General features: G+C 49.1%; 1 protein-coding gene across 2 annotated transcripts in view; it reads left to right on the top strand.

Moving 5' to 3' along the window:
- Positions 1-332: 332 nt before the first annotated feature.
- Positions 333-24,660, top strand: part of Cdhr2 (cadherin related family member 2) — a 26,550-nt gene continuing 2,222 nt past the window's right edge. For both annotated transcript variants that reach the window (XM_017801726.2, XM_008847313.3), the window contains exons 1-30: positions 333-384; positions 643-714; positions 5,207-5,343; positions 5,473-5,526; positions 6,500-6,589; positions 8,010-8,099; positions 8,724-8,849; positions 8,928-9,074; positions 9,158-9,233; positions 9,328-9,443; positions 9,532-9,765; positions 10,682-10,837; positions 10,918-11,079; positions 11,358-11,419; positions 11,961-12,204; positions 13,463-13,702; positions 16,556-16,625; positions 16,934-17,539; positions 18,588-18,659; positions 19,023-19,072; positions 21,175-21,323; positions 21,428-21,536; positions 21,623-21,711; positions 22,112-22,180; positions 22,284-22,361; positions 22,459-22,519; positions 22,598-22,722; positions 23,189-23,302; positions 23,384-23,464; positions 24,141-24,189. In XM_017801726.2, coding sequence (XP_017657215.1) covers positions 333-384; positions 643-714; positions 5,207-5,343; positions 5,473-5,526; positions 6,500-6,589; positions 8,010-8,099; positions 8,724-8,849; positions 8,928-9,074; positions 9,158-9,233; positions 9,328-9,443; positions 9,532-9,765; positions 10,682-10,837; positions 10,918-11,079; positions 11,358-11,419; positions 11,961-12,204; positions 13,463-13,702; positions 16,556-16,625; positions 16,934-17,539; positions 18,588-18,659; positions 19,023-19,072; positions 21,175-21,323; positions 21,428-21,536; positions 21,623-21,711; positions 22,112-22,180; positions 22,284-22,361; positions 22,459-22,519; positions 22,598-22,722; positions 23,189-23,302; positions 23,384-23,464; positions 24,141-24,189 — 3,780 coding nt within the window. The remainder of the gene's footprint in view (positions 385-642; positions 715-5,206; positions 5,344-5,472; positions 5,527-6,499; positions 6,590-8,009; positions 8,100-8,723; positions 8,850-8,927; positions 9,075-9,157; positions 9,234-9,327; positions 9,444-9,531; positions 9,766-10,681; positions 10,838-10,917; positions 11,080-11,357; positions 11,420-11,960; positions 12,205-13,462; positions 13,703-16,555; positions 16,626-16,933; positions 17,540-18,587; positions 18,660-19,022; positions 19,073-21,174; positions 21,324-21,427; positions 21,537-21,622; positions 21,712-22,111; positions 22,181-22,283; positions 22,362-22,458; positions 22,520-22,597; positions 22,723-23,188; positions 23,303-23,383; positions 23,465-24,140; positions 24,190-24,660) is intronic.

Here is a 24,660-nt window from a genome sequence, read left to right as displayed (position 1 = left end):
AAAGCATGTCTTGTCACTGTTCTCTGGATGGCCTCAGGCATTCTGATGACTCAGCCAGGTGCTCAACAGGTTCCCAGTGCTTACAGGATCCTATAAGGTGGCTACTTACCCAAGACACTTAGAGCAGCACCTGGCACACAGTGGGTGCTGAATTCTGGAGCCAAATGTACATCTCCTGGCTCCCCTATGGAAGATCAACAGAGGGTGATGGGGGCTCTGGCAGAGAGCTACTGAGTGAAGGTCACTGGTAGACCTAGGCCCTGGGGCTCTGCCAGGAGGAAGGCTGGGCCCAGGCACGTCTCCCTGGCACTTTTACCCTAGGTCCCTCCACGATGGCCCAGCTGTGGTGGCTCTGTGTCCTGCTTCCTGTCCTCATGGTGCCTGGTAGGTGGCTCCTTCTCCTATAAGAGCAGCGCTAAACTGGGGACCCCAGCAGAACCTTGTGGGGGGACAGCCCTCATTAGCAAGTGTCCAGCTTGAATGGCCCACCCTGAGCAGGCCCTGGGAGGACTGGGGAAGAGTCCAGGTCTAGGTGGGTAGACTGGGCTAAACACTGGCTATAAGGATCAGGATGGGTACATGAGGGAGCAACAGGTCGTGGGGTGCAGGGTTTTCAATGTCTCCTGCTTTGTGTTCTTACAGTGACAGCCAACAGGCCTCCACAGTTCTTAGAGAACATGACAGCAGTGAAACTGCCAGAGGACCTACCAGTGGGTGAGTGATTGTCCCTGTGCTGGGGCAGAGCAGAGCATTTAGCCCAGTGTAGCCATAGAGACTCCCTCAAGTGCCTAGCTCCATGGCATATCCTAGAGGGAGCAGGGGCTCTGGAAAGTGTTTCCTCCTCCACAGTTTTTGGGCTAGGAGCAATGACTTGGTGGTGTGGTATGAGGTGCACAGCCAGGACCCCCCACACCTGCTCAGTGCTCATTCCTTCTCAACTTCCCCAGCCTTTCTGACTTCCCCATACAGCTTACCCTTCTTTCCCTTGCTGATCTCCCTCCACATCCTGATTGATTGATTGATTGATTGATTGATTGATTGATTGATTTTTTTTGTCTTTTTGAGACAGGGTTTCCCTTCAGCTGACCTGGAACTCACTATGTAGACCAGGCTGGCCTTGAACTCACAGAGATCCGTCAGCCTCTGCCTCCCAAGTGTTGGGATTAAAGGCACCACGCTGGGCTCTTATTTTTTTTTATTTTTTTTAACAGAGGGTCAAAGGCCTTTCTCAGACAAGACAGGTCTTGCCACATTAATAAATTTGTTTTGCTGTTACTGTCTTTTTCATAGCTATTATATATTTCTGGTAAGCAAGAGGAATGTCACTTTTGGCAGTGGACCTAAAGTTTATTTATTTACTTTAAAATTATTTTATTTATTTACTTTTGAGACAGAGTCTCAGGTATCCCAGGCTGGCTTTGAACTTGCTGTGTAGCCAAGGATGGCCTTGAACTTTTGATTCTTTTTCTATCTCCTGAGTGCTGGGCATGTGCCACCATACCCAGCTTGAAGTTTTGGCTTTAAAATAAATATACTTTTACATGAATTAGTAAGTCGGTTCAAAGAATAATCAAGCTGGTGCAGAGGTGTGTACCTGTAGTCCCAGCTAGGTAGGAGACTGAGGCAGAAAGATTGCTTGAGCCCAGGAGTTAGAGGTTAGCCTCAGCAACACAGAGAGATCCTGTCCTGGAAAATAAACAAAAACCCATCACTAACAAGTGTGCATGGAGAAGATCTTACTGGAGGGACAGGTAGGAATGAACTCGCATTGGCTACGCAGGAAGGGGTAGAATTTGTGAATCTGTAGCTTACATGGAGGCAGGGGAACTAGATACTGAATCCCAGATTGCAGAGAAAGTATGCAATGGTGCCTGTGTCCACTGAGACCCTGTAACATTAAGATATATCACTTGTCCAGAACTGTTGGAGGGTCTTCTGTTGGGCTGTCCCCTCCTCTAGGGAACGTCTTGTGTCAGGCCTTCATCCACCTCAAATCTTAGGTTTTCCTTAGGGTGTGGCACCCCATCCCACCCTGTGGCCCTGGGTGGCTCTGTGACACCCTACTCCAGCCAATGAAAGTACAGAGGCAAAAGAGCTTGTCCTTTTCTCATAAGAACAGGGTCCAAGGTCTGGATACTATAGGACAATCCACAGTTCTTGTCAGAGTCAGAATTAGGATTTGAAATGTCTCAACAGATGACACAATAGACACCAGCAAAGTAAGTGAAAGACAGGGTCTGACCTCAATGCAGAGTGGGGGGGAAAGGAGGGAGGTGGCTCTGCAGCTGTGAAGCCTTATTCATTTGGTTATGAATACTGGGACTGTTAGAGTCTACTACAGGGTTGTATTACCAAAGGTTTAGAGTACAGAAAGAGGGAGATGGTAGTTTTATTGCATTGTAAGGAAGCAGCATAGGCTACTCTGGTGCATTGGACTCAGGTTAAAGTATTTGCTATGCACATTAACAATATTTTCATATCTTCATAACTACTCAGTTCTATATAAAAACAGACATACACAATCTCAAAACAAGCGTCACAAATATATGTAACGCGGATATCCTCTGTTGCTGGTGGTAAAGGCTGGGGAGAGCTCAAAGACAGAGTTGGCTGCCCCTGCCCTGTGTTTCCAGGGTCTTCTACCCCTTCAGATAGCATTCTGATAGAGCAAAACGAGGAACTGTGAAGAAGTTTGTTATAAGGCAAAGTTTATTATTAAGGGGGTAAATGAGTAAGGGCTTCTCTAGTGAGAGACTCAACCCTGGGTCCTGGGGAGCTTAGGTGTTTTTGAGTGAATATTGCTGTAACAGCTCTGGATAGTCATTCTTCATGTAATTTCTTCATAAAGACATAACTGAGCACTGAAAAACAGAATAAAAGACACTGTGCTCTGCCAAATAGAGGTCCAAGAGGAGAGAAATATTATTGGCTACCAGTTGCTAATGTTGGTTTACCTAATACCTTTCTGCCTCTCCACTATTCTATCCCAACATGATAAACCTTATACATCCTTCAACACTCAGCTCAAAAATCTTTCCCTGTGATGCCTTAATCTCTTAGTTCAGGTTTATTATTTGTTTTCAGAGTTCTTGTAGATCTTTGTATAAACCACTTTCCCTCAGATAGCTAAGTCTTTGTGAGTTTTTTGTTTGTTTGTTTGTTGTCTTTTTGAGACAGTGTCTCCCTGTAGCCTCAGCTAGCCTGAAACTTACAGAGACCCTCCTGCTTCTGCCTCTCAAGTGCTGGGATTAAAGGTGTGTATCACCACACCTGGCTCTGGGGAACTTGTTTTATGGGTAATTTAATGCAGGTGGGGGTGGGGAGGGAGATAATTCATAAGCTGATAGGGTGGGAAGATTCCAGGATGGTTTTTCCTGTCTGTCCTGATACCTTTCGGATGTGGCCTGCAGCTGGGCATGGCAAGAGCCATAAATTCTGCAAGGCCTGTGACAGGAGGGTGTCCTTGAGGTGACACAGGTCAGTTTGCACTTGCTTCCTTAGGTTCTGTTGGCCCCAGCTGATTTTGGGTGGTCTTGTGCCTGTCACTGTGAGTGGCCACATGGTGTCCTGCTGTTGGCTTTTCACCCCTGTGCCTATCCAACCCCCCTCACTAGCCCACAAAGATGGCTCAGCAGGTAAAGGCACTTGTTGCTTGATGCCTTGAGTTGACTCCCTGGGATCTGCGTGGTGGAAGGAGAGAACTGACTTTAGTAGGCGCCTCCTTTCTCTCAGTCAGCAAATGAGGGGCTTCTCCAGGCTTCCTTAAGCAAGAGAGCAGTCTGTCTCCACCTTCTGAGACTAAAGCTGCAGCTGTCTACGACAGGAGAACACTTTTCAGTCCATAAAAATGCATGCATGCTAGGTTTACTGATTGGAAGCACAGACTTTTCGTTTGGGGAGTGTGCACCGAATGATCCCGTGTACAGTTATACCTACGCTTTCGTATCCCAGGTTCAACCCTCTGTGCGCAGAAAACACTTGGGGAAAAAAGTGGTACTGACTTTTTTCTTGTCATTATTTCATAAACCAACTATTTGCACTGTATTCAGTGTTAGGGTCATCTAGAGGGAATTTAAAGTGGGCGTGTATCTGGATCCTACAAACACTCTATCACTTTAGATATGGGCCTTGAGCACCTGTGGATTTTGGCGTGGGGGGGCTGAAACCCATCTCCTTGGATACTAAAGCTTAAAAAATCCATTTAAAAAATTTTATGTGTATGAATGTATTGCCTGCATGTATATTAGTGTACCCATGTCGTGCCATGCCCACAGAGGTCAGAAGAAGGCGTTGGATTCCGTGGAACTAGAGTTATAGATGGTTGTTAGCTGCCATGTAGGTGCTGGGAATCGAACCTGGGTCTTCTGCAAAAGCAGTCAGTGCTCTTAACTGCTGAGTCATTTCTCCAGCCCCATATTTAATTATTTTTATTTTATATGTATGTGTGTTGCCTGCATGTATATAACTCGCCCTTGCATGCAGTGTTCCGGAGGCCAGAAGAAGGTGTTCAGTCTTCTGGAACGGGAGTCACACATGGTTATTAGTTGCCATGTGGGTGCTGGGAACTGAACCTAGGTCCTCTGCAGGAACAGCCAGTGCTCTTAACCTCTGACCATCTCTCCAGCCCCATACTAAGGCTTTTTGATAGTCATTTTGTGATTGTTTGATTCTGAGGACCTGGAGGATGGACGGCTTGCTGTTGGTGAGACAGGATTCCGGCTTCCAGTTTTCCTCCCACGTTTCCTTAGGTGTAAGACCCACATCTTCTAGTATCTTAGCATTTCCTCATCAGAAAGTATCTTAGCATTTCAACAGTCATTTATTATGGTTCTTTTTTCCTCGGAAAATGAGAAAACATCCAAAAGAGCAGTCATTAAAGTAATAGTGTGCCTTCCAGCCAAGAATATTTCTCCCACAGAACTCTAGCTTTGTGAATATCTAGTCTCAGTGAAACCCAGTGCCCAGCAAGGAGGGCAGTGCTCAGGTCTGGCCAAGGTGGACAACTTCAAGACATGTTGCACTATGTCTTGCACCATGTGCACCATGTGCAATAGCAATTGCACCATAGGAAATTAGATACTGCTACCAAAATGGGATGCAGTTCTAAGTAGCTGCCGCCATGTTCCCAGTTCTGCCTCATGGGTAGCCAGCCAGACTACCCTGAAAGAAGTGGCCATGGCCCTGAGGCAGCCCTGTTCATTTGCAGGTGCTGTGGCCTTCTGGTTGGTGGCTGAAAGTGATAATTACCCCCTCACCTATGGGATTAGTGGCTCCAATGCCTACTTCTTCTCTGTCACCTCAGACACTGGGGAAGTGAAGCTGGACAGCACTCTGGACTATGAGGTAAAGAGTGGTGAGGTAGGAAGGGCCCGGATGATGGAGAGGGCAGATGTAGCCCTGGGAGCCAGTGTCCTGGGGGCACAGCTGGACCCTATACTGAGCAGGGACCCCCCCTTCTTTCTGCTGCTGCAGACACTCTCCTTTTTTCCGATCACTATCTCCGTAAAGGACAGTTACAACAGCCTGGTAAGTTGGAAGGAGGGAGGGAAGGGCAATCAGGGGTGTCAGGGGTGGAATGAGCAGGGTCCCAAGTGTCCATCTTGACATCTTGACCATGTGTCCATCTCAAGCAAGCAGAGAGTACTCCAGTTAGTAATAAGTTCAATGATGAGTCTTTCTTTCTTTTCTTTTCTTTTCTTTTCTTTTTTTTTTTTTTGTCATTTGAGACAGGGTCTCCCTGTAGCCCCAGCTGACCTAGAACTCAGTATGTTGACCAGGCTGGCCTTCAACTTGAACTCATAGAGATCCACCTGCCTCTGCCTCCCAAGTGTTGGGATTAAAGACGTGTGCCACTAAGCCCAGCTCACTGTTGATTCTTATCCAAATGATGTGTCCATCTTGTCACAATAGGACCAAGAGCTGAGTGTCCATTAACTGTCCATTAACAAGTATATATAAATATACTACACTTGTATATTGCTACAAATATAAAATGACAGTATTAGTTTATATTAATGTAAATAATCATTTTAAAACAAGTGCCAAACACCTCACCACTGTAGAGCTTCTGAGGCCTCCCCTTTAACTTATTGTGGTGAATTTCTTGCTGACACAGTCCCAAGGTGGCACAGAACATCACATGGTACAGGACAGCCATCTCCTTCTGTTTTTGTAATGTCTGTTTCCTGCATGGGAACACACCACAGTCCTTTAGCTAGGCACTTAGGTTGGTCACAGTTTATATTATGGTAAGAAAGCTAAACCGCATGTTTACTTTACAGAACCAGAACACTGCAGATGAAAAAACTGGATGCCGGCAACCTCACTTTCAAGTAGTTTAGAAAACCTAAGTACACACACACACACACACACACACACACATGCATGGGGGGGGGTACATCTAGAAGTAAGGTATCAGGAGTTCTGTGCGCTGTCCCTGAAACTCTTCCCATATCTTAAATCACATTTTCCGGGCTCACCTGGGATTTCTTACCCGCAGGGACAAAGGGAAATGAACGTGATTGTGGAAGACAGAAACGACAATGCACCCGTTTTCCGGGACACCATGTTCTCCACCACCATCAATGAGGTACCCCTAGGCCTTCCTGGGCCAGGTCATGGGGAGGACTTCCCACAGCACCACTGAGCAGGGCACCCACATCAGGAAGTGATACAATCACATGAGCTACAGTGTTTTACGAGCAACCAGATTGGACTGGGAGTCTTTGAGTTATGGTAGAAAAAGTACCTGCAATGCTTAGGGTACCTCTGCCTTGGGCATAGCTGGGTCTGGGTGCTCAGACCGTCATGGGGCGTCTCCCTCTGCCTGTCATGTCTGCTTTTCTGGCTGCCTCTGTCCTGAGGGCTTTGGGCTAACATCCCGTTGCCTTGGCTTCTTCAGCAGAGACTCTCGGCAGTTCCGACCAGCAGAGGGCTGGCCTTCATTGGCTCACTTTGGTCATATGTTTATCCTAGAATCAATTTAGAGGTCTGGAATGGCTGATCTGTGCCTGAGGGCTCATCCTCAGCTGAGGGGCAGTCTGTCTTAACTCCGTGATCAGGAAGAGGTTCCCCCAGTGCTTGCATTTGACTAACAAATGCATTATCCCAGAATCTTCAAAACGCCATGGCTGTGAATACCTCTGAAGTGGGGGGTCAAGTCTAAGGTCACCTGATAGGTTCTGCTCAGCACCATATGACAGGTACTGCTGTCAGTCTCAAGCCACACAGGGAGTAAGACTTTCCTGGTTGTGATGGTCAGGGGCTCCCAGTCTAGAGAAAAGCACAAATGAGAAGGACAAAACAGACCAGGCAGGGTGATTTCAGAGGTGTGGAGCTTGATGAAGATGAAGCTTTGCCCTTTGAGGGCCACAGAAACTGTCTGGACCATATTGTGGGCAGAATGGGAACTTTTAGAAGTTGAGTCTGGAAGTCTTAATGATATAAAAGATTATCTTCGACTGCCATCTGAAAGTCAAGAGGGTGCAAGCAGGGACCCAGAAGCTCTGCAGGTGTGGTTCAAAACCTAAGCTGAGCCGGGTATGGTTGGTGCATTCCTTTAATCCCAGCATTTAGAGGCAGAGGCAGGAAGATCTCTGTGAGATCGAGGCCAGCCTGGTCTACATGGCGAGTTTCAGGCCACCTGGGGCTACAGGGAGACCCTGTCCCAAAACCAAAACCCAACCCGAATTAAAGAGAACCCACAAGTTTATTTGAACGGGGGAGCAGCACAGTCAGGCCCGGTTCTAGACTGTTCTCTCACTTCTGGTTTTGAGAGAGACTCCTCTATAAAGTAGCGCTGGCAGTATGAGGTTGTTTAGGGAGAGGAGTTTCTAGAGCAGGGTTCTTGAGGGGAAAGGGGTCCTGCTGTTTGTCCTACCTCACCCCTCAAATGCCTTCCCTGAAGCATGTCGTGGGACAGGCACATCAGTCTGTGGTACAGTTGAGGAAACCAAAGTTTGGGAGTGGAGGTAGGTTTGAGCACATAGATGACAAGTTCCTTCTTACAGACCCTGCCAGTCGGCTCCGTGGTGTTCTCTGTGCGGGCTGAGGACAAGGACACTGGGCAAGCGGGTATGGTGCAGTACCAAATAGAGGAGGTGTGTATAAAGGCTCTCTGGAAGCAGGTGTGGAGCCAGCTCTTTCTGTGCCTCACCGCCACCAGGGGGCAGAATCTTCACAGACAACCATGACTCCGGTCCCCAAGTCTTCCTCCCACTTTCCACTCTATTCCCACGGAACTCTCACCTTTGCCCAGTTGCTGAAGGAGGGTCCAATCCTCCCTCCCATCCCCTGCAGCTGCCCTGAGTAGGCTCTGATGAAAGCTACCACGTCATCACCTGGCTGCTAATGCATTCCCAGCTTCCCAGAAGAGATGTAAGACCCATAGAAGGCCTGTGTCTTACCCAACCATACTCAGACAATCAAGTCTGTGAGTTTTTGTGAAGGCAGCTTTGCTAGGAGTCACTCTATTTCTTGAGCACCAACTACATCCTGGCACATCTATGACCTTGTGGAAACTTCCTTATAGCCCACTGAGGTGATTGCAACAGGCCTATTTCCCAAGGGGAGAAACTGAGGCTCAGAGAGATCAAGAGGCTCCAAAAAGATTGCATAGCTGGCCAATGGTAGAGCCAGGATTCGACCCCATGTGTCTCAGAGAAGGGCAGAGTGAGGGACAGTACTGTCCCAAGTGAGCCTGACCCGGGTATCCTCTGCTGTAGGTCATCCCCAACTCCTTGGACAACAAGTATCTCTTCTACATGCTGGACGATGGCTCCATCGTGTTGAATGGCAGCCTCAGCTACAATAACAAGAGTGCCTTCTACCAGCTGGAACTGAGGGCCTGCGTGAGTGGGGGTCCAGGCTAGGATGGGGGTGGGGGTGGGAGTCGTGGCCCTGGCTCACAGGAGACCCTTTCCCTGCAGGACTTAGGTGGTATGTTGAATGGTAAATTCGTCAAGCAATGCTCCCGGGTGGTCTACCTGTCCATCTCCGTGGTTGATCAGCCAGATCTGGACCCCCAGTTTGTCAGGGAATTTTACTCAGCCTCTGTGGCTGAGGATGTACCCTTGGTAAATACTGGGGAACCTGAGGCTGCTGGGTAGAGGCAGGTGGCAGAGCAAAAGGTCAAAACACTGATGGATTCTCCTCCCAGAACACCTCCGTGGTAAAGGTGGAAGCTGTGGATAGTGACAAAGGCATTGGTGACTCTGTGACCTACAGCATCTCCAGTGAGAACCAGGGTGTCCCCTAGCAGGGGCTGGGGTAAGGGAGGGGTGGGGTCATTGGAGTTGGAAACAGCTGTTCCAAGTGCCTCCCTGTCAGGCTCAACGAGGCCCGGGTGGTTCGACATCGAGGCAGAGGGGATTATCACTGTCAGCAGCCCCCTGGACCGAGAGCAGCTGCTGGAGGAGAATGAGGAGGTGCAACTACAGGTCACGGTGAGTGCAGCTCCTCTATTCTCTAACCTCCCACCTTAGATCCCACCCTTGCTGAACACTGGTCTCTGGCCTCTGCTTCATACCTCAGGCCACTGAGAAGAACCTCAATATCTACGGGCAAGAGGCCAACGTAAGTATATGGGTCACAATCAAGGTGACTGACGTCAACGACCACAAGCCAGAGTTTTACAACTGCAGCCTCCAAGAATGCCTCTTCGGCCCCCAAGAGGCCCAAGTCAACTTCACAGGCTACGTGGATGAGCACGCCTCTGCTCGCATCCCCATCGATGACCTGACTATGGTTGTCTACGACCCAGACCAGGCAGGAGCATGGGAGGGGCCACAGTGGGGAGTACTGATGGCGGAGAGATGGGAGAGGGGAATGGGTACAGGCAGGAGAAGGTAGCAGGGTGGGAGCAGGGGAATAGGGTGGGTGATAGCTGGGGTTGAGGTTGCTAGTAGATGACAGAGCACATTTCAGGAAGATGAGTGTGAGTCCTGGAGAATGAAGGCAGGGATATGCTGGTCATGGATGATGGCGGTGTGGATCTGTGAATTGCACAAAATGGAAGTTGTTGGGTGCTGTTTGTCTGTGTGGGTGACATTGTGTTCAAGGGGTAATACTTGGTAATTCTGAGCAGAAGCCGTGTAGAGTGGAGGTTGGTGTTCGGTGCTAGGCAATGGTGAACAGTTGTAATTTTGGTGCTGTTGACTCTGGGTGGCCCATGATTTTGGGGAGTAGGAATGTTGGAGGAGGCTGGGCAGTGTTGTGTTTAGAGTAATCTGAGTGAGTGAGTGAGCTGGGAAAGACCCTCCATGGAGGCTGGTACTGAGTGGTGAGTAAGGACCACACTTTGGTGGGGTTAGATGATGTGGAGTTGAGTGGAGGATGCTCACTAAGGATACCCAGGTTGATGGGTGTGCTGAGCTGATGGCTGGTGTGGTTGTGGGTGGTAAGTGGTTGGCAGGCAAGGAAGGTTGACGGGAAGGAATGTTTTAAAGTGATGGAGGTTGTAGTTCTGTCTCTCCTGACCTGGGACCCACAGTGTCTAAGGCAGTCCTCACTGGATGAGGCCACATTTCCTGGGCCTGGCTGATTGTCTTAGTCTTTTCTGACCTGCTCTGCAGGCCTCACTGGGCAGGACTTCCGAAACAGGGCCCAAGGGTGAGGATCAGGGGGAAGACATAGGTGGGTGATTGGAGAGGGTTGATTTGTACTATACCACTCTCCTTTATAGGGCAACAATGGTACCTTCCTGCTGTCCCTGGAGGGCCCCGATGCTGAAGCCTTCAGTGTGTCCCCAGGGCTAGCGGCAGGGTCTGCCGACGTGCAGGTGCTGGTGAGAAACTCGGAGCTGGTGGACTACGAGAAGTCGCCCACGCTGCATGTGCAGGTGCAGTGTGCCAGGGTGCTGAGGGACAGAGGCCCCAGGAACCCAGTCCCCTCTATTGCCACCTGTTTTTCTGTCCTCAGGTTGTGGCTGCCGACTTTGTTAGCAAGAACTTCTCTGTTGCCATGGTGACCATCTACCTTACAGACATTAATGACCATAGGCCCACATTCCCTGAGAGCTCGTATGAACTCAGTGTGCCAGAGCACAGTCCCACAGGCTTTGAGGTCACCAGCAGCATTCATGTGAGTGACACGGGATGTGGCTGGATCATGCTGGGAGGGAGATGCAGAAAAGGGCTGACCTAGGACTGCTCCCTGCTACAGTCTTTGTTTCATCTGAATGACCAAGTCCCTGCAAGTGTGCACACATGTATGAGTATATCTGGATGTGTGAGACAGCTATGTGTGAGTGCAGATGTCTGTGGTGACCCTTTAGAGTCAATAGGTAATGGCCCTGTTCCAGGAGTTGCATGATACAGCAGGTGCCTTGTCTCCAATATTCCACCATCTCTACCTCACAGGCAGTAGACGAAGATAAGGGCAAGTGGGGCCACATCACTTACAGCCTACTCTCAGGAAATGGGTAAGCTGCCTCCCCCATGGAACTAGGGTAGTCTGCACAATTACAGATGCTCAGTTACATGTTCACTCCAGGAGAACAATTTTTTTAAAATGATTGTTTTTCCATTATTACTACAAAATACCTGAGGCAGGGTACTTTATAAAGAGAAAAGGTTCATTTAGTTCTTAAGACTCAAAGCATGGGATGCTATCAGCTGTGTCCTGTGAGGACTTCATAGTACATTGAGTTACATGATGGAACCCTGTCTGAGAAGGAGAGATCACATGACAAGACAGGAAGCCAGAGGGAGGAAACGGGTGAGTAACAAAGTCACAATAAACCTCACCTTTTAGAGGCCTCTGTACCTCCAAACATCACACATTGTGGACCAATTGTCCAGCACCTGAACAGGCTTTAGGGCATACCTATACATGAAGCCACAGCCATAGTATGTTGGAAATACTGCATGACATGTTCCCAAGTATGTGTTGCTGTTTATCTGAAATGCAAATGTAAGTGCACTTCTGTTGTTTTATTGGCTAACTCTGACCACCCCGAGCAGAGAAGACCTGTTTGAGGTGGATCCAAACTCAGGGACAGTGAAGGTGAAAAATGGCTCGCTGCTGGACCGGGAGAAGCAGGCTGTGTACTACCTTACACTGCAAGCCACAGACAGTGGGAACCAGTCGGCCTCCACCACACTGAAGATCACCCTGCTGGACATCAATGACAATGCGCCTGAGGTCCAAGGCTCCTACAATATCTTTGTGACAGAGGAGGAAGGCACTGTCTCTGTGACCATCCAGGTGGGAGACACCTTGAACCTGGTGGAGGAGGAGGGAGAAGGGACTATGCTGGCCCTGTATGAGGTCTGAACTCTGTTGCGTGGCCCTAAGGAAGTCACCCAGCTTCTCTGGGCATCTGCTTCCTCTCAGAAAATGAAGACATTAATACACTTATTCACAGGGTCACTAGGGAAAAATGAGATAATGGGTCTAAAGTGTTCTGCATAGGCCTAGCAAGGAATAGGCCTTCAAAATCAAATTGCTCTTTAATATACACATCCCTGACTCATTCCAAAAAGATTTGATATGGCTTACATAAAAAGTAAGTCTAAATATAGAACAAATAACAACAAAAAATGAATGACATTATTAAAGGGCCCAAAGATAGTCTGAGAATCCAGAACTCAGAGTAGAAGCCAACAGCACAGTTAGAACATGGTTGCTGGGAACAGGCTGCAAATGAAGCTGAAATGATCAGGTTCTTAGGATGACACTAGAAACCCACGCATAGCTCCAAAGAAGAGTGTGGGGTATCTGAGAATTGATAGTCTCTCCTTTAGGATGACCCAGAAGGATGTATTATGAGAAGAGGACCCCAGGTCCTCAGAAGGCCATCCTTGCCCAGTCACTCTATTCTCTCAGCATTTTGCAAAGTAGATGCCCTAATAGTTTCTATTTCATAGAAGAAAACAGACCTGAAAGGTCAGGTGCCCTTTCTGATTGTGTTGCCAGTAAGGGGCTGTAGCCCAGATCTCTGCAGACCTGACACGCTTCCCTTTGTTCCTCTCTCCTTCTCTCCCTGGTCTATAAGCACTTTTAGATCTGTAATAACTGTGGTATCCTCATGGGCCCAAAGAGGTGTTTGGCAAATTAACCGGCTGAGTACAGATTGTAGTGGGATCAGACAGCCTGGGTTTTGGAAAAGACACCTCTGGCTGCTTCCAGAGGGTGCATTTAATGAACAAGACCCAACAGATCTGAAGCAAAAGCAGTGATGGTGGGGTGAGCAGGGAGGAAAGAGGAAGAACTGCTTCTGTCATAACACCTTGCTGGGTGCTGGCTTCCTGCTAGGTCCTCTGCTGGATCCAGTCCTCAGAAGTGGTTCCCTTGACTCCTGTCCCCGGGGTCTGTGCTGTGCCTCTGTGGGCTGTGCCCCACCTCAGCAGGGAGCAATGGCCACCTCACACTGGTCTCAGCCCATTGTCACCCAGATCAGTGCTGGAGGGAGGGGCTGGGCCTGAGGTCTTGACACCTGATGTGAGGCTAGCTGTGTGCACAGGCCTATGACAACGACCAGCCAGACACCAACAACAGCCGTCTGCTCTTCAGCCTGCTGCCTGGGCCCTATAGCCACAACTTCTCCCTAGACTCCAACACAGGGCTCCTTACGAATGAGGGGCCCCTGGACCGAGAGGCCATTGACCCTGTCCTGGAGGGTCGCATCGTGCTGACTGTGTGTGTGGCTGATTATGGTGTGCCTTCCCTCAGCACTGACGTCAATGTCACCATCAATGTGGAGGTAAGGCAGGGTGCTTCTCTCTCTCTCTCTCTCTCTCTCTCTCTCTCTCTCTCTCTCACACACACACACACACACACACAGGCTCATGGACTCCAGCATTGGTTACACTTTCTACCTTATGTTGTTATGTTGTACCTGGATGGGGGTTTAAAGCCCTGGTCACCATCTGGGCAGCCCTCTGTAGTTCCTTAAGTATCCTAGCCCTTAAGTCAGTAAGATGAGTAGAAAACAACAGGAACGAATGGAAATGTTGTCAAGAGGACCTTGCCCAGGTAGGCATCTAGTGCCTTAGCTCTGACTGCCATTCACAAAGTCTTGTCTGCAGCCCTCTTATCCCCCATACCAAGGCCAAGAGCAGGTGAAACTGGCCCCAATTGTGTTGCCTGCATACCAAGTCCTGCAAGGTAGGGATGGTGCCCACCATTTTATTAAGAAAGTTAGAGGGCAAGGCATGGTGATGCATACCTATGATCTCATTACTCGGGAGACTGAGGTAGGCCAATTGAAAGCTTGAAGCTAGCTTGGGCTACATGGAAGACCCTATATAAAAAAACAGACAAGGTTGCTGGGGAGATGCTCAGTGGGTGAAATGCTTGCTGCACAAACATGAGGACCTAAGTTTGGATCCTTAGCACCTACATAAAAGCCAGGCATGGCAGTGTGTTCTGTAACCCCAGCACTGGGGGACAGGGACAGGTGAATGCTAGGTATTACTGGAGAGCTCTATGTTCAGTAAGAGATTCTGTTTCACCAGAAATGGTGGTACCTGCCTCTAGTCCCAGCACTTGGGAGGCAGAGGCAGGTAGATCTCTGGGAGTGAGAAGCCAGTCGGGTCTATATAGCGAGTTCCAGATTAGCTAGGGCTATACAGGGAGACCCTTAGAAGAAGAGTTTCTGGCCTCCACAGGTGTACACACAGGTAAGTACACCTGTACACATATGTGCAGATGCACGCATATGCCACATGCATACACATACTTTAAAAATAAAACTAAGGAGCCAGGTATGGTGGTGCATGCCTTTAATCCCAGCACTTGGGAGGCAGAGGCAGGTGGATCTCTGTGAGCTTGAGGCCAGCCTGGTCTACATAGTGAGTTCCAGGACAGCTGGGGCTACAAGGAGACCCTGTCTCCAAAATACCAAATAAATAAATAAATAAATAAATAAATAAATAAATAAATAAATAAATAAATAAATAAATAAATAAATAAATAAATAAATAAATAAATAAATAAATAAATAAATAAATAAATAAATAAATAAATAAATAAATAAATAAATAAATAAATAAATAAATAAATAAATAAATAAATAAATAAATAAATAAATAAATAAATAAATAAAACTAAGATGAAGAGGAAGAGGAGGAAAGAAAAGTAAAAACAAAAACAAGCTTGGCATAGAGAGGTTCTGTAGCTTGCCTAGGGCTGCAGAATGGGTCTGACTTGACGGCTGCCATCAGCCTATCAGGCACTTTCGTCTGGAAAGGGTTGTCATGGATATGCACCTCTATAATGGCCACAATGTGGAAACCCCCTCCCAGAGTTGTGCAGTGCCCAGCAGGAACCACTGGACACAGCAGCCTTCAGTGACACTAATTGGGGTGTACCACTTTCTTACAAGGGTCAGAGAGTATGACCTCAGGGCTAATGGAGACACAAAAGCAGCACCCTGGGAATATGGTGGGATACCAAGAGGACAAATAAAGAACTACACTTACTGAATTAGTGGGGTCCCTTTGCCCCCATGAGTTTCACGCCCTCACTGTAAATGGGGATGGCTATCCTACTTTCAAGTAAGGACACCAAAGTTCAGAGAGGTCAAAGCCACAGAAGAGGCTGAGCAGGAATGGACTCAGAGCTGCTGTCTTAGCCACTCATGTGCATGACAGAATAAGCATGAGAATTCAGCAGCTTGTGCCTGGAGCCAGTGATGCCATGTCTGGGGATTCATCCTCAGACCGTGCACTGCAGCGGCAGAGGTCCTCTGTGCAGTTCCAGGAGGACTGCACACACTCAGGAGTGTGAGGCTAGCCTGGGCTATGCACTGAGATCCCTACCCTTGGAAAAAAAGAAGAGAAGGAAGGAGGGAGAAGAGGGAGGGAGAAGAGAAAAGGAGAAAGAAGAAAGGAAGGAAAGAAGGCGAAGAGGGAGGAAGAAAGGGAAGGGGAGGACAGGAGGAAGAAAGGAAGGAAAGAAGAAGGGAGGGAGAAATGAAGAAAGAGAAGGATGAAGGAAAGAAGGGAGGGAAGAGACAGGAAGAAGATGCACATCTTTGCAGGGAGAGTGCTTTGTTCCCAGACGCCCATTCTGTAGTTAGGTAGAGAAAACAGACTATCAGCATGCATTCATGGTGTCACCTGCCTGTAAACAGTAAAGGAGGGCTAGAACACTCAGGGCATCTTCCAGGCACATGACAGTATTGGGGAAAGCATGGGAGACAGAATGGTCTCTGCTCTGGCAGCAATTGCCAAGACTCCAGCTGTGCCTGGCAGCCAGGGATACAGAGGGAAGGCAGGGACAGAAAGCACCAGGTGTCTGAGGGCATCAGAGTCCAGCTCAGACTGAGCACAGATCATAGGATCTGAAATATGGGACCTCGGGTTAAGTCACACAGGGACTTGGAGCCATCCTGAAAGGTGGGACTACCAGAGTTCTGGGCTGAGGGCAGATGAACGGGGGGTGGTGACTCTTGGCCTTATCTCAAAGGCTGTCTGCACATCTGGAGAGTGGGTCCTGCTGTCTGAGGGATGCAGAATCCATGGTTCTGTACAGAGACTTCTTTGATGGCTCTGGGGAGGGTGAGTCTTGGGCTGCTAAGGTCTCTGGGACTCAGACCTGCCTCCCTCCGCAGGACATCAATGACAATCTGCCCATATTCAACCAGTCCAGCTACCAATTCTCTGTGATGGAGAGGGATCCAGGTATGTCCCCTCTGGGCTGGTTAGGACACAAGCACTGAGTCTTGGGGCTGGGCCGTGGTTTAGCTGTGCAAATGATAGGGGAATGTGTATCCCAGCACCTTGGGTACATATAGGACGATCCTGCTGGTGCCGTCCTTTGGTGAGGTAGCACAGGGGTAAGTGCACACTGGAACAGAGGCCTATTTACACTCCACTTCTGACACCAAGTAGTAAGACCCAGGCAACAGCTTCATTGTAGGACTGGCCTGGAATACCTGAGACCTGAGACCTGCACTGGTACCTCTCTAAGCACTATCCCTTGTCCACAGGAGTGCTGGTGGGCACAGTGGAGGCCTGGGATGCGGACCAGACAGATGTCAACAACCGTATCAGCTTCAGCCTGTCGGGGACTGGTGCCAACAACTTCATGCTCCAAAGCTCTGTGCTGGAATATGGGGGGGCAAGGGGTAACCTCTGGTTGCTTCCAGATGTAAGCCTTGATTATGAGGCACAGATATTCCTCAGTTTGAATGTGACAGCTGAGAACTCAGGCTCCCAGGGCCATGAGATCATAGCAAATGTCACCATAAAAGTGGTGGATGTGAATGATGAACCTCCCACACTGGATGCAGCCTCACTCCAGGGTATCTCTGTGGCTGAGAATGGCTCCCAGTATGGCCAGGTGGCTGAGATTGTGCCTAAGGATGTGGATACGGCGAAAAAGCTGGAGATAGAGCTAGTGAATGTCATCTGTACCAAGGCTGGTGTTGATGTGGGCAGCCTGTGCCATGGCTGGTTCTCTGTGGCAGTCAACGGTTCTGTGTACATCAACCAGAGTGAAGCCATAGACTATGAGGCCTGCCACCTGGTCACGCTGGTTGTGCGGGCGCATGACCTCACCACAGATTCCCGCTTTGAGGCCTACAGCAACAATGGTGAGAGGGGACAGAGCCCTGGGCAGGGATCCACAAGGTCTGGCTCTGGACCTCCCCAGCTGTGTCCCTAGCTGCATCCTCTCCAGGCTGCAGGCTCCCTTTTTCCATATGTCCAGAGGGACTGGCCAGTGGGCGGGCTGTAGAGAGTGTGAGAGCTCCCATATATAGTGTTTATGGCGGTGCCTGGCACCAGGAAGCCCCTGCTTCACACTGCCATTTTGTGAAGCAGCACAAAAGAAAGAGTACTTGAAAGCTGGCTGTGCCCTCACCCCACTCTGTTGGCAGCAACGGAGGCCATGTGAAAAGCACAGGCTGTGCTGGCCACCTTGAAGCCTTTGCTCATTTTATTCCTGCACAACCCATGAGCTAGGTGATGCCAATCAAATTTAAAGATGAGGTAACCAAGGGACAGAGTGGGTGGGCTTTATTGTTGTTTGGTTGAGACAGAGTCTCACTCTCTAGTCCAGGCTGGCCTCAAACTCATAATCCTTTTCCCTCAGCCTCCTAAGTGCTGACATTTGCAGGTGTATACCACTATTCCTAGGTCAGAGTAGGTTTTTAAATGACCAGCTAACACAAAAAGTGGCAATATGTATAGGTATATATCTGTAGAAAACATATCTATATTACTATTTGTATAATACATATATATTACACATTAATATAGAAGAACATATATTTATACACACACACACATTCAAATTGTATTGAGACTCAAGCCCAGGACCTCTCTGGTGTCAGCCAAGTGTGTTGCCACCTAACCACATCTGTCCATGTATAAAATGTCCTGGTCAACTGGAACAGATCAAGCCCACTCCTGTATTGACACTCTTGCATGACTCTGACTAGCTGTTCACCCTCCCTGAAGCCTGGGAGCAACACTCACAGCTACTAGAGAAGACTGTGAGGTCAGCTGGGTGAGGGGCAAGATAGGACATGGGATGAGTGGCACTGGGGAGGAGGAGGCCGAAGAAAGCCTGATGAGATCCAGGTTCTTTGGGTGAGAACTGTACCCAGAGCCTTGAGCCTCATGTCCTTACCTCCCTAGGAAGCCTCCCTATCACCATTGAGGACAAGAATGACAATGAACCCTATTTCCTGCCTGATAATCAGACCTTTGGTGAGTAGCATCCTGTCTTTGCCCCATACATCCATGCACACCCGGTATCATGGAACCTTGAGCCACCTACTTCAAACCCTCTTTATGCCACAGATGGATCCTTAAGAACGGACCCCACCTGGAGCTATAGGAGGAGACCCCTGTCTCACCTGATGATTGGCCCTGAGCCATTCCCAACTTGTACAATGGGAGATGGATGCCTTGTGAACTTTTGGCTCAGGAATAGCCAAATAGTAATGGAGGCTCTTTGGCAGAGGGATTGAGGGCAGGCTTGTGAAGTGGACTCTAAGCCTGGCTTGTGGGGTGCTGGGCCAGGTGGGCACTGTTCCAACTGTGCTAATCCCTTCCTGCTCATGTTTGTAGTGATCATCCCAGAGCTAGTGCTGCCCAAACAGCGGGTCGCTTCTGTTCAGGTAAGTCCTGAGCTCCAGCCTTTGTCGGTCATAGTAGTCCCAAGGGACAGCATAAGGTCTTCAGACTTTTTAACTGCTCCTAAGATGTTTGAACCCTAGAAAGGGAATGTGTAGACTCAGCATTGGCTAATGCAAAGCCTGGGCCACAGCAGCACCTGCTCCATCAATGCACTCCCATTCCACTAATTGTTCAGTTTAGTGTTCATAAAAATTTCATGACCAGAAATACCACTTGCAAGCTAGAATTTCCTATGTCAGAATTCTTGAGTATGATAGAGAATCCATAGCCAATTGTAAATTAAATGGATTCCTTCTAGTTAAATAGTTTTCAGAGTAAAATCATAGAAATGCTTTCAATTTGTTATGATGCTACATGTGGGTGTGTTATTAGAGAGTAGCATCTTTGCCATGTGGGGTAAGGCCCTGGGGCAGGGATTGCCATGGCTCTCTGGGATTCAGCTTCCCTCTTGACAAGAGGCGGGTGGCTCCTGAGCCAGCAGTATCTGGGGACTACACCCTGGGCTTCGAAAAGCCTGGCCTTCCCCACTCAGATTTGCAGGTACCCTCAGGATAAGGCCTCTGTTGGGGACAGCAATTTTCCCTCTCCAGGTTCTTTCAATCCTTAACACAGTTAATTTCCAGTCAGCCAGTTGCATTCCAATGTCATGACTTTGAATTGTTTTGTGTGTGTATGCATGCATGTGTATGTGTATGTGTATGTGTATGTGTATGTGTATGTGTATGTGTATGTGTTTGTGTAGGTACATACATATATGTGAGTGGGTACATACATTAGGCTAGGCTGGCAGCTGGCAACTACCTGCCTCCACCTCCCCAGTTCTGGGATTACAATCGCATGCCGTTGTACCTGGTGTTTTTTGAGTGGGAAGTGTTGAGACAGGGTCTTACTATGTAGCTCTGGCTGGCTTGGAACTTGCTTTGTAGAGCAGGCTGGCCTCTGCCTCCTGAGGGCTGCGATTAAAAACATGCACCACCAAGCCTGACCTTGTACCTGGTCTATTTTAAATTTTATTTTATGTGTATGAGTGTATTGCCCGCATGTATGTAGGTGCACCCCTGCCATGCAGTGCCCATGGAGGTCAGAAGAAGATGTCAAATCCCCTGGAACTGGAGTTATGGATGGTTGTTAGCTATCATGTGGGTGTTGGGAACTGAACCCAGATCATCTGCAAGAGTAGCCAGTGTTCTTAACTGCTGAGCCACCTCTCCAGCCCCCATACCTGGCCTTTTTGTGTGGGTTCTGGAGATCAAACTAAGATCCTCATGGTTACAAGGTGAACACTTTGCTGACTGAGCTATCTCCCCAGTCTGAACTGTTTTCTTTAATTCAAATCCTTTTTGCAACTTGAACCCCAGCTGTTCATCTCAAATGTGGAGCTCTGTGACGGTTACATCCTTCTCTGAAAGGCACTGGAATGAACTAAAATGTTTAGGTCTTCTTATTCCTATCTGGTGCACTGGGAAATGTAGACTCATTAATCAGCCCTGAAATGAGGGCTCTAAAAGAAGGATAAGGATACACACAATAGGTGCTCCTAAGCTGAGCTGTGTTTGTGAGCCAGTGTTTATGTACATGGAAGTTGGGGAGGAGGGACTGAAGCAGGATTTTTGCATAAGGACTTTGGGTGGTGATCTATTAAATTGGTGTACAGGGAGAAGGACTTGTACAAATGTGGATGTGCAGAGTGAACTTTTGAGAATTGCAGCAAGTTCAAGGCCATCCTGGTCTACATAGCAAGTTCCAGGTCAGCCAGGGCTACATAGTGAGACCCTATTAAAAATAAAAAAACTGGGGGCTGGAGAGATGGCTCAGCCATTAAGAACACTGGTTGTTCTTGCTGAAGACCCGGGTTCAAATCCCAGCACCCACATGGCAGCTAACAACTGTCTGTAACTCCAGTCCCAGGGAATCCGACGCCTCTTCTGACTCCGAGGGCATTGCATGACATGGGTGCACTTACCTACATGCAGGCAACATACACATACATATAAAATACAGGGCAGTTACTGTAGCTTCTGATAGTGCTGGGGATAGAGGGACCTATCCTGCTCTGGCCCCTACTGTCCACTTTTGCTCCCAGGCTACAGACGAAGACTCAGGAAAAAACGGAGTCGTCACATTCGACATCCTGCAAGCGAATTTTGTCTCCAATGATGGGGTCAAGACCCCTGTTCAGGTCTTTGAGGTCTCCACCTCAGGGGACACCAGCCCATTCACTGGCAGCATCGAGTAACTTGGCAACACCTGGATGCGTGGGGCAGGAAGCACTGGAAGGTGAGGGAGGGCCCTCACCCTAGGGTTACAGAATAGAGCTGTCTTCCTACCTCCCATAGGCTGAGGACCAGCCTTGATTCCACTGTACAAGGCACATACCAGGTGACAGTCCAAGCCAAGGACAATCCTTACATAGGTCCTGCACTGGAAGCCCAAATCACCTTGAATGTGAGTACCAGTCTCTGCCTCCAGCCTCCAGTGCCCTCTGCTAGCCCCACATTCCTGGTGCTTCATCTTCCCATCCCCTCCTACAGCTCTTCACTGTGGACCAGAGTTACCGTGTGAGGCTGCAGTTTTCCACCACCAAGGACGATGTGGCTGCCAGTATGGAGGAGATTAGAGCGTAGGTCTAGGAAGTGCAAGAGGGGGCCTTGGGAGGAACAGGGCCTAAGGGGCTGGTCCCTGAGATGAACTAAATGAAACATCTCTTCCCCGACCTGTCCTTGAACTTGTCCCTGTCCTTGATCCTGTACCTGTACCCCAAAAGCCCATGTCTAGACAAAGGTAGAATGAGGCATGGACAGAGCTGCCATGTAGTTGTGAGAGCCGTGCTGCAGAAGAGCACTGTCCAAGAAGAAAAGATTTCCCATTTCTAATTCGTACAGAAGCATCACCTGTTGAGCAACAGCGCTAACACATCCTTTCCACTCACATGACCAATTCTACTGGCCCAGCCCTGGCCACAGTCCTGGGCTAAGTTGTCTACACCAGGTTTCTGTAACACCTGTATCTTTTGTATGTAGGGCTCTTATCCAGGCAACCAGGACTACTATGTATGTTGTGACTATCCAGAACATAGACTCTATGGCTCGGTGAGTGTCCCCAGGCCCATTGGCTGGACTGAGGAAATAAACAGTAGCCAGAGAGGCCTATGGGTAGTCCTGGGATGCTGATATATCTCCTGTCCCATTCCAGGGCACGAGCCTACTCTTACCTCGATGCCTACTTTGTCTTCCCCAATGGGACAGCCCTGATGCTTACTGAGCTGAATATGTGAGTAGGGCTGTTGGGGAGGGTAGGCAAGGGTAGGTGGAACAGGAAGCCCTGGGGAGGTCAGTGACTCTGGGGTCTGAGCAGGGCTCTGTGGCAGGATGATCCGGAAAGACCAGGACTCACTGAGGCAGCTGCTGCAGCTGGGGCTGGTGGTGGTGGTGAGTGTGGTGGGACAGAAGTCATGGATGGGGGAGGGATGTGGATTCCACAGCCTCCTCAGCCTCCTCCTTCTTCAGAGCTCCCAGGAAAGCCAGGACTCTGACCAGCAGAAGCAGCTCATCAGTGTCATCATAGGACTGGTAGTGGCGTTGGCGCTGGTCCTAGTGATCATGGTTGTGGCCCTTGGGTGTTTGCGGAAGAGGTACAATTTGCATGGCCCCCTGTGCCCTCAACTCTCTTCTGGCCCTGCTGCCCATGCGTGGGGTGGGTAGAAAGAACTTGGGGTCAAGCGGCAGGCACATATGGATGAATCACCTTCCCTCTTGTGCCTGTTTCCTTAACTGGAAGGAAAAGTGATGGGCAAGGCACTAGATTCCTCCATGAATCTGGGGTTGTAAGGGCTGGGAGATGCCTAGCACATGCCAGCACTTCAAACATGGTGCCGTTGCCACTTCCCAGAACATAGTCAGCAGCCTCCTGACACTAGGCATCACTGCTGGCTGCCCCTGTAGCCTTTGATAATGCACTTCCCTGTGCTGGCTGCCTTCTACTCCCTGCAAAATGGAGTTAACATTCTCACCAGGGTCTTTGAAAAGCCACATTAGCAAGGCCATAGTGGACAGTTGGTGTGCGTATGCTGCAAATGTGACTTCTTCCTGGTTCAACAGCTATAATAGGAAGCTTCGAGCTGTGAAGGCTAGCAAGGAGGCCCAAAAGACAGCTGAGGGGGTGACATCCTCACCTGCTGCTATCCCTGGGACTAACATGTACAAGACCGAGCGGTGAGCAGGGGCCAAAGGGCAGGCAAGGGAACTTCTGAGGTGGCTGAGAGCTATGGCCACTTGACCAAGCTTTCTCCCTAGGGCCAACCCCGTGCTGAACCTTCACCCCGAAGAATTGGGAGTGGAGTGCCTCTCCTCCTCCAGTGACTTGGACTATGTCAGGTAAGCAGCATCTCTCACTACCAGGCAAGCTGATGGCAATGGTAGTTGCGACAGAGGTGGTGGTGAGGATAATGGTGGTGGTGCTGATAATGGTGGTGATGGTAACAGTGATTTGGTGGTTGTCTTAGTTTGTTTCTTCATTGCTGTGACAAAACACTCTGACCACTACCAACTTGGGGAGGAAAGGGTTTATTTATCTTACATCTCCTGGGTCACAGTTCATCAGGGAGCCCAAGGTAGGAACTCAGGGCAGGAACCTGGAGGCAGGAGCTGGAGCACAGGCCATGGAGGAACGCTGCTTACTGGCTTGCTTCCCTGGCCCCTGCTCAGCCTGCTTTCTTATGCAACACAGGCCCACCTGCCCAGGGGTGGCACCACCCACAATGGGCTGGGCCCTCCCACATCACTCATCAAGAAGATGCCCCTCAGACATGGCCACAGGCCAGTCCAATAGAGGAAATTCCCCAACTGAGGCTCCCTCAACCCAGGTGTGTCAAGTTGACATTAAAGCTATCCAGCACAGTGGTGATGGTGATCGATGATGGTGATGATAATTATGATGTTAATGGTATTGATAATGGTAATGATGGTGGTGATGGTGATATTGGTAGGCCATAGCCACACCTTGGGAAAACAAGGCCTGCCAACAACCCAAGTTCTATCACTTTTCCCATAGCCTCAATTCCCTAGATGACAACTCTGTGGACTTGGACAAGGACATCAAGGTAAGATGTGGGATGAGTTGGTATCTGAGGCTTTTGACTTGAGACTCTTCTCTGAAGGGGTGGGACTCAGGACAAAACTAGAGGGACTTGCTGCTGACATGTGCAGGTTCACTTCTCTGCATCAGGTCCCTGGAAGTCCAGTAGCTTTGGAATGAGTCTCAATCCCTGATCCTCCCTAGTGTGACCTTGGGTGGACATCTTCCTGCCTTCAGTTCTCAATTTTTTCATCAGTAAATGGTAATGAAAACATCAGCCCTGCAAGGCTGTTATGGGAATTAAGAGGGAGCAGGTGTGCCTGGCATTGGAGCATGCCTTTAATTCCAGCACTTGAGAGGCAGAGGCAGGCTAACCTGGTCTACATAGTGAGTTCCATGCCAGCTGGGGAGACCCTGTCTCAAAAAAGACCAAAAAGAAGAAGAAGAAGAAGAAGAAGAAGAAGAAGAAGAAGAAGAGGAGGAGGAGGAGGAGGAG

This window comes from Nannospalax galili, unplaced genomic scaffold (assembly GCF_000622305.1).
Source record: "Nannospalax galili isolate Female #2095 unplaced genomic scaffold, S.galili_v1.0 scaffold762, whole genome shotgun sequence".
NCBI lineage: Eukaryota > Metazoa > Chordata > Mammalia > Rodentia > Spalacidae > Nannospalax > Nannospalax galili.
This window is presented reverse-complemented; position numbering and strand designations above follow the sequence as displayed.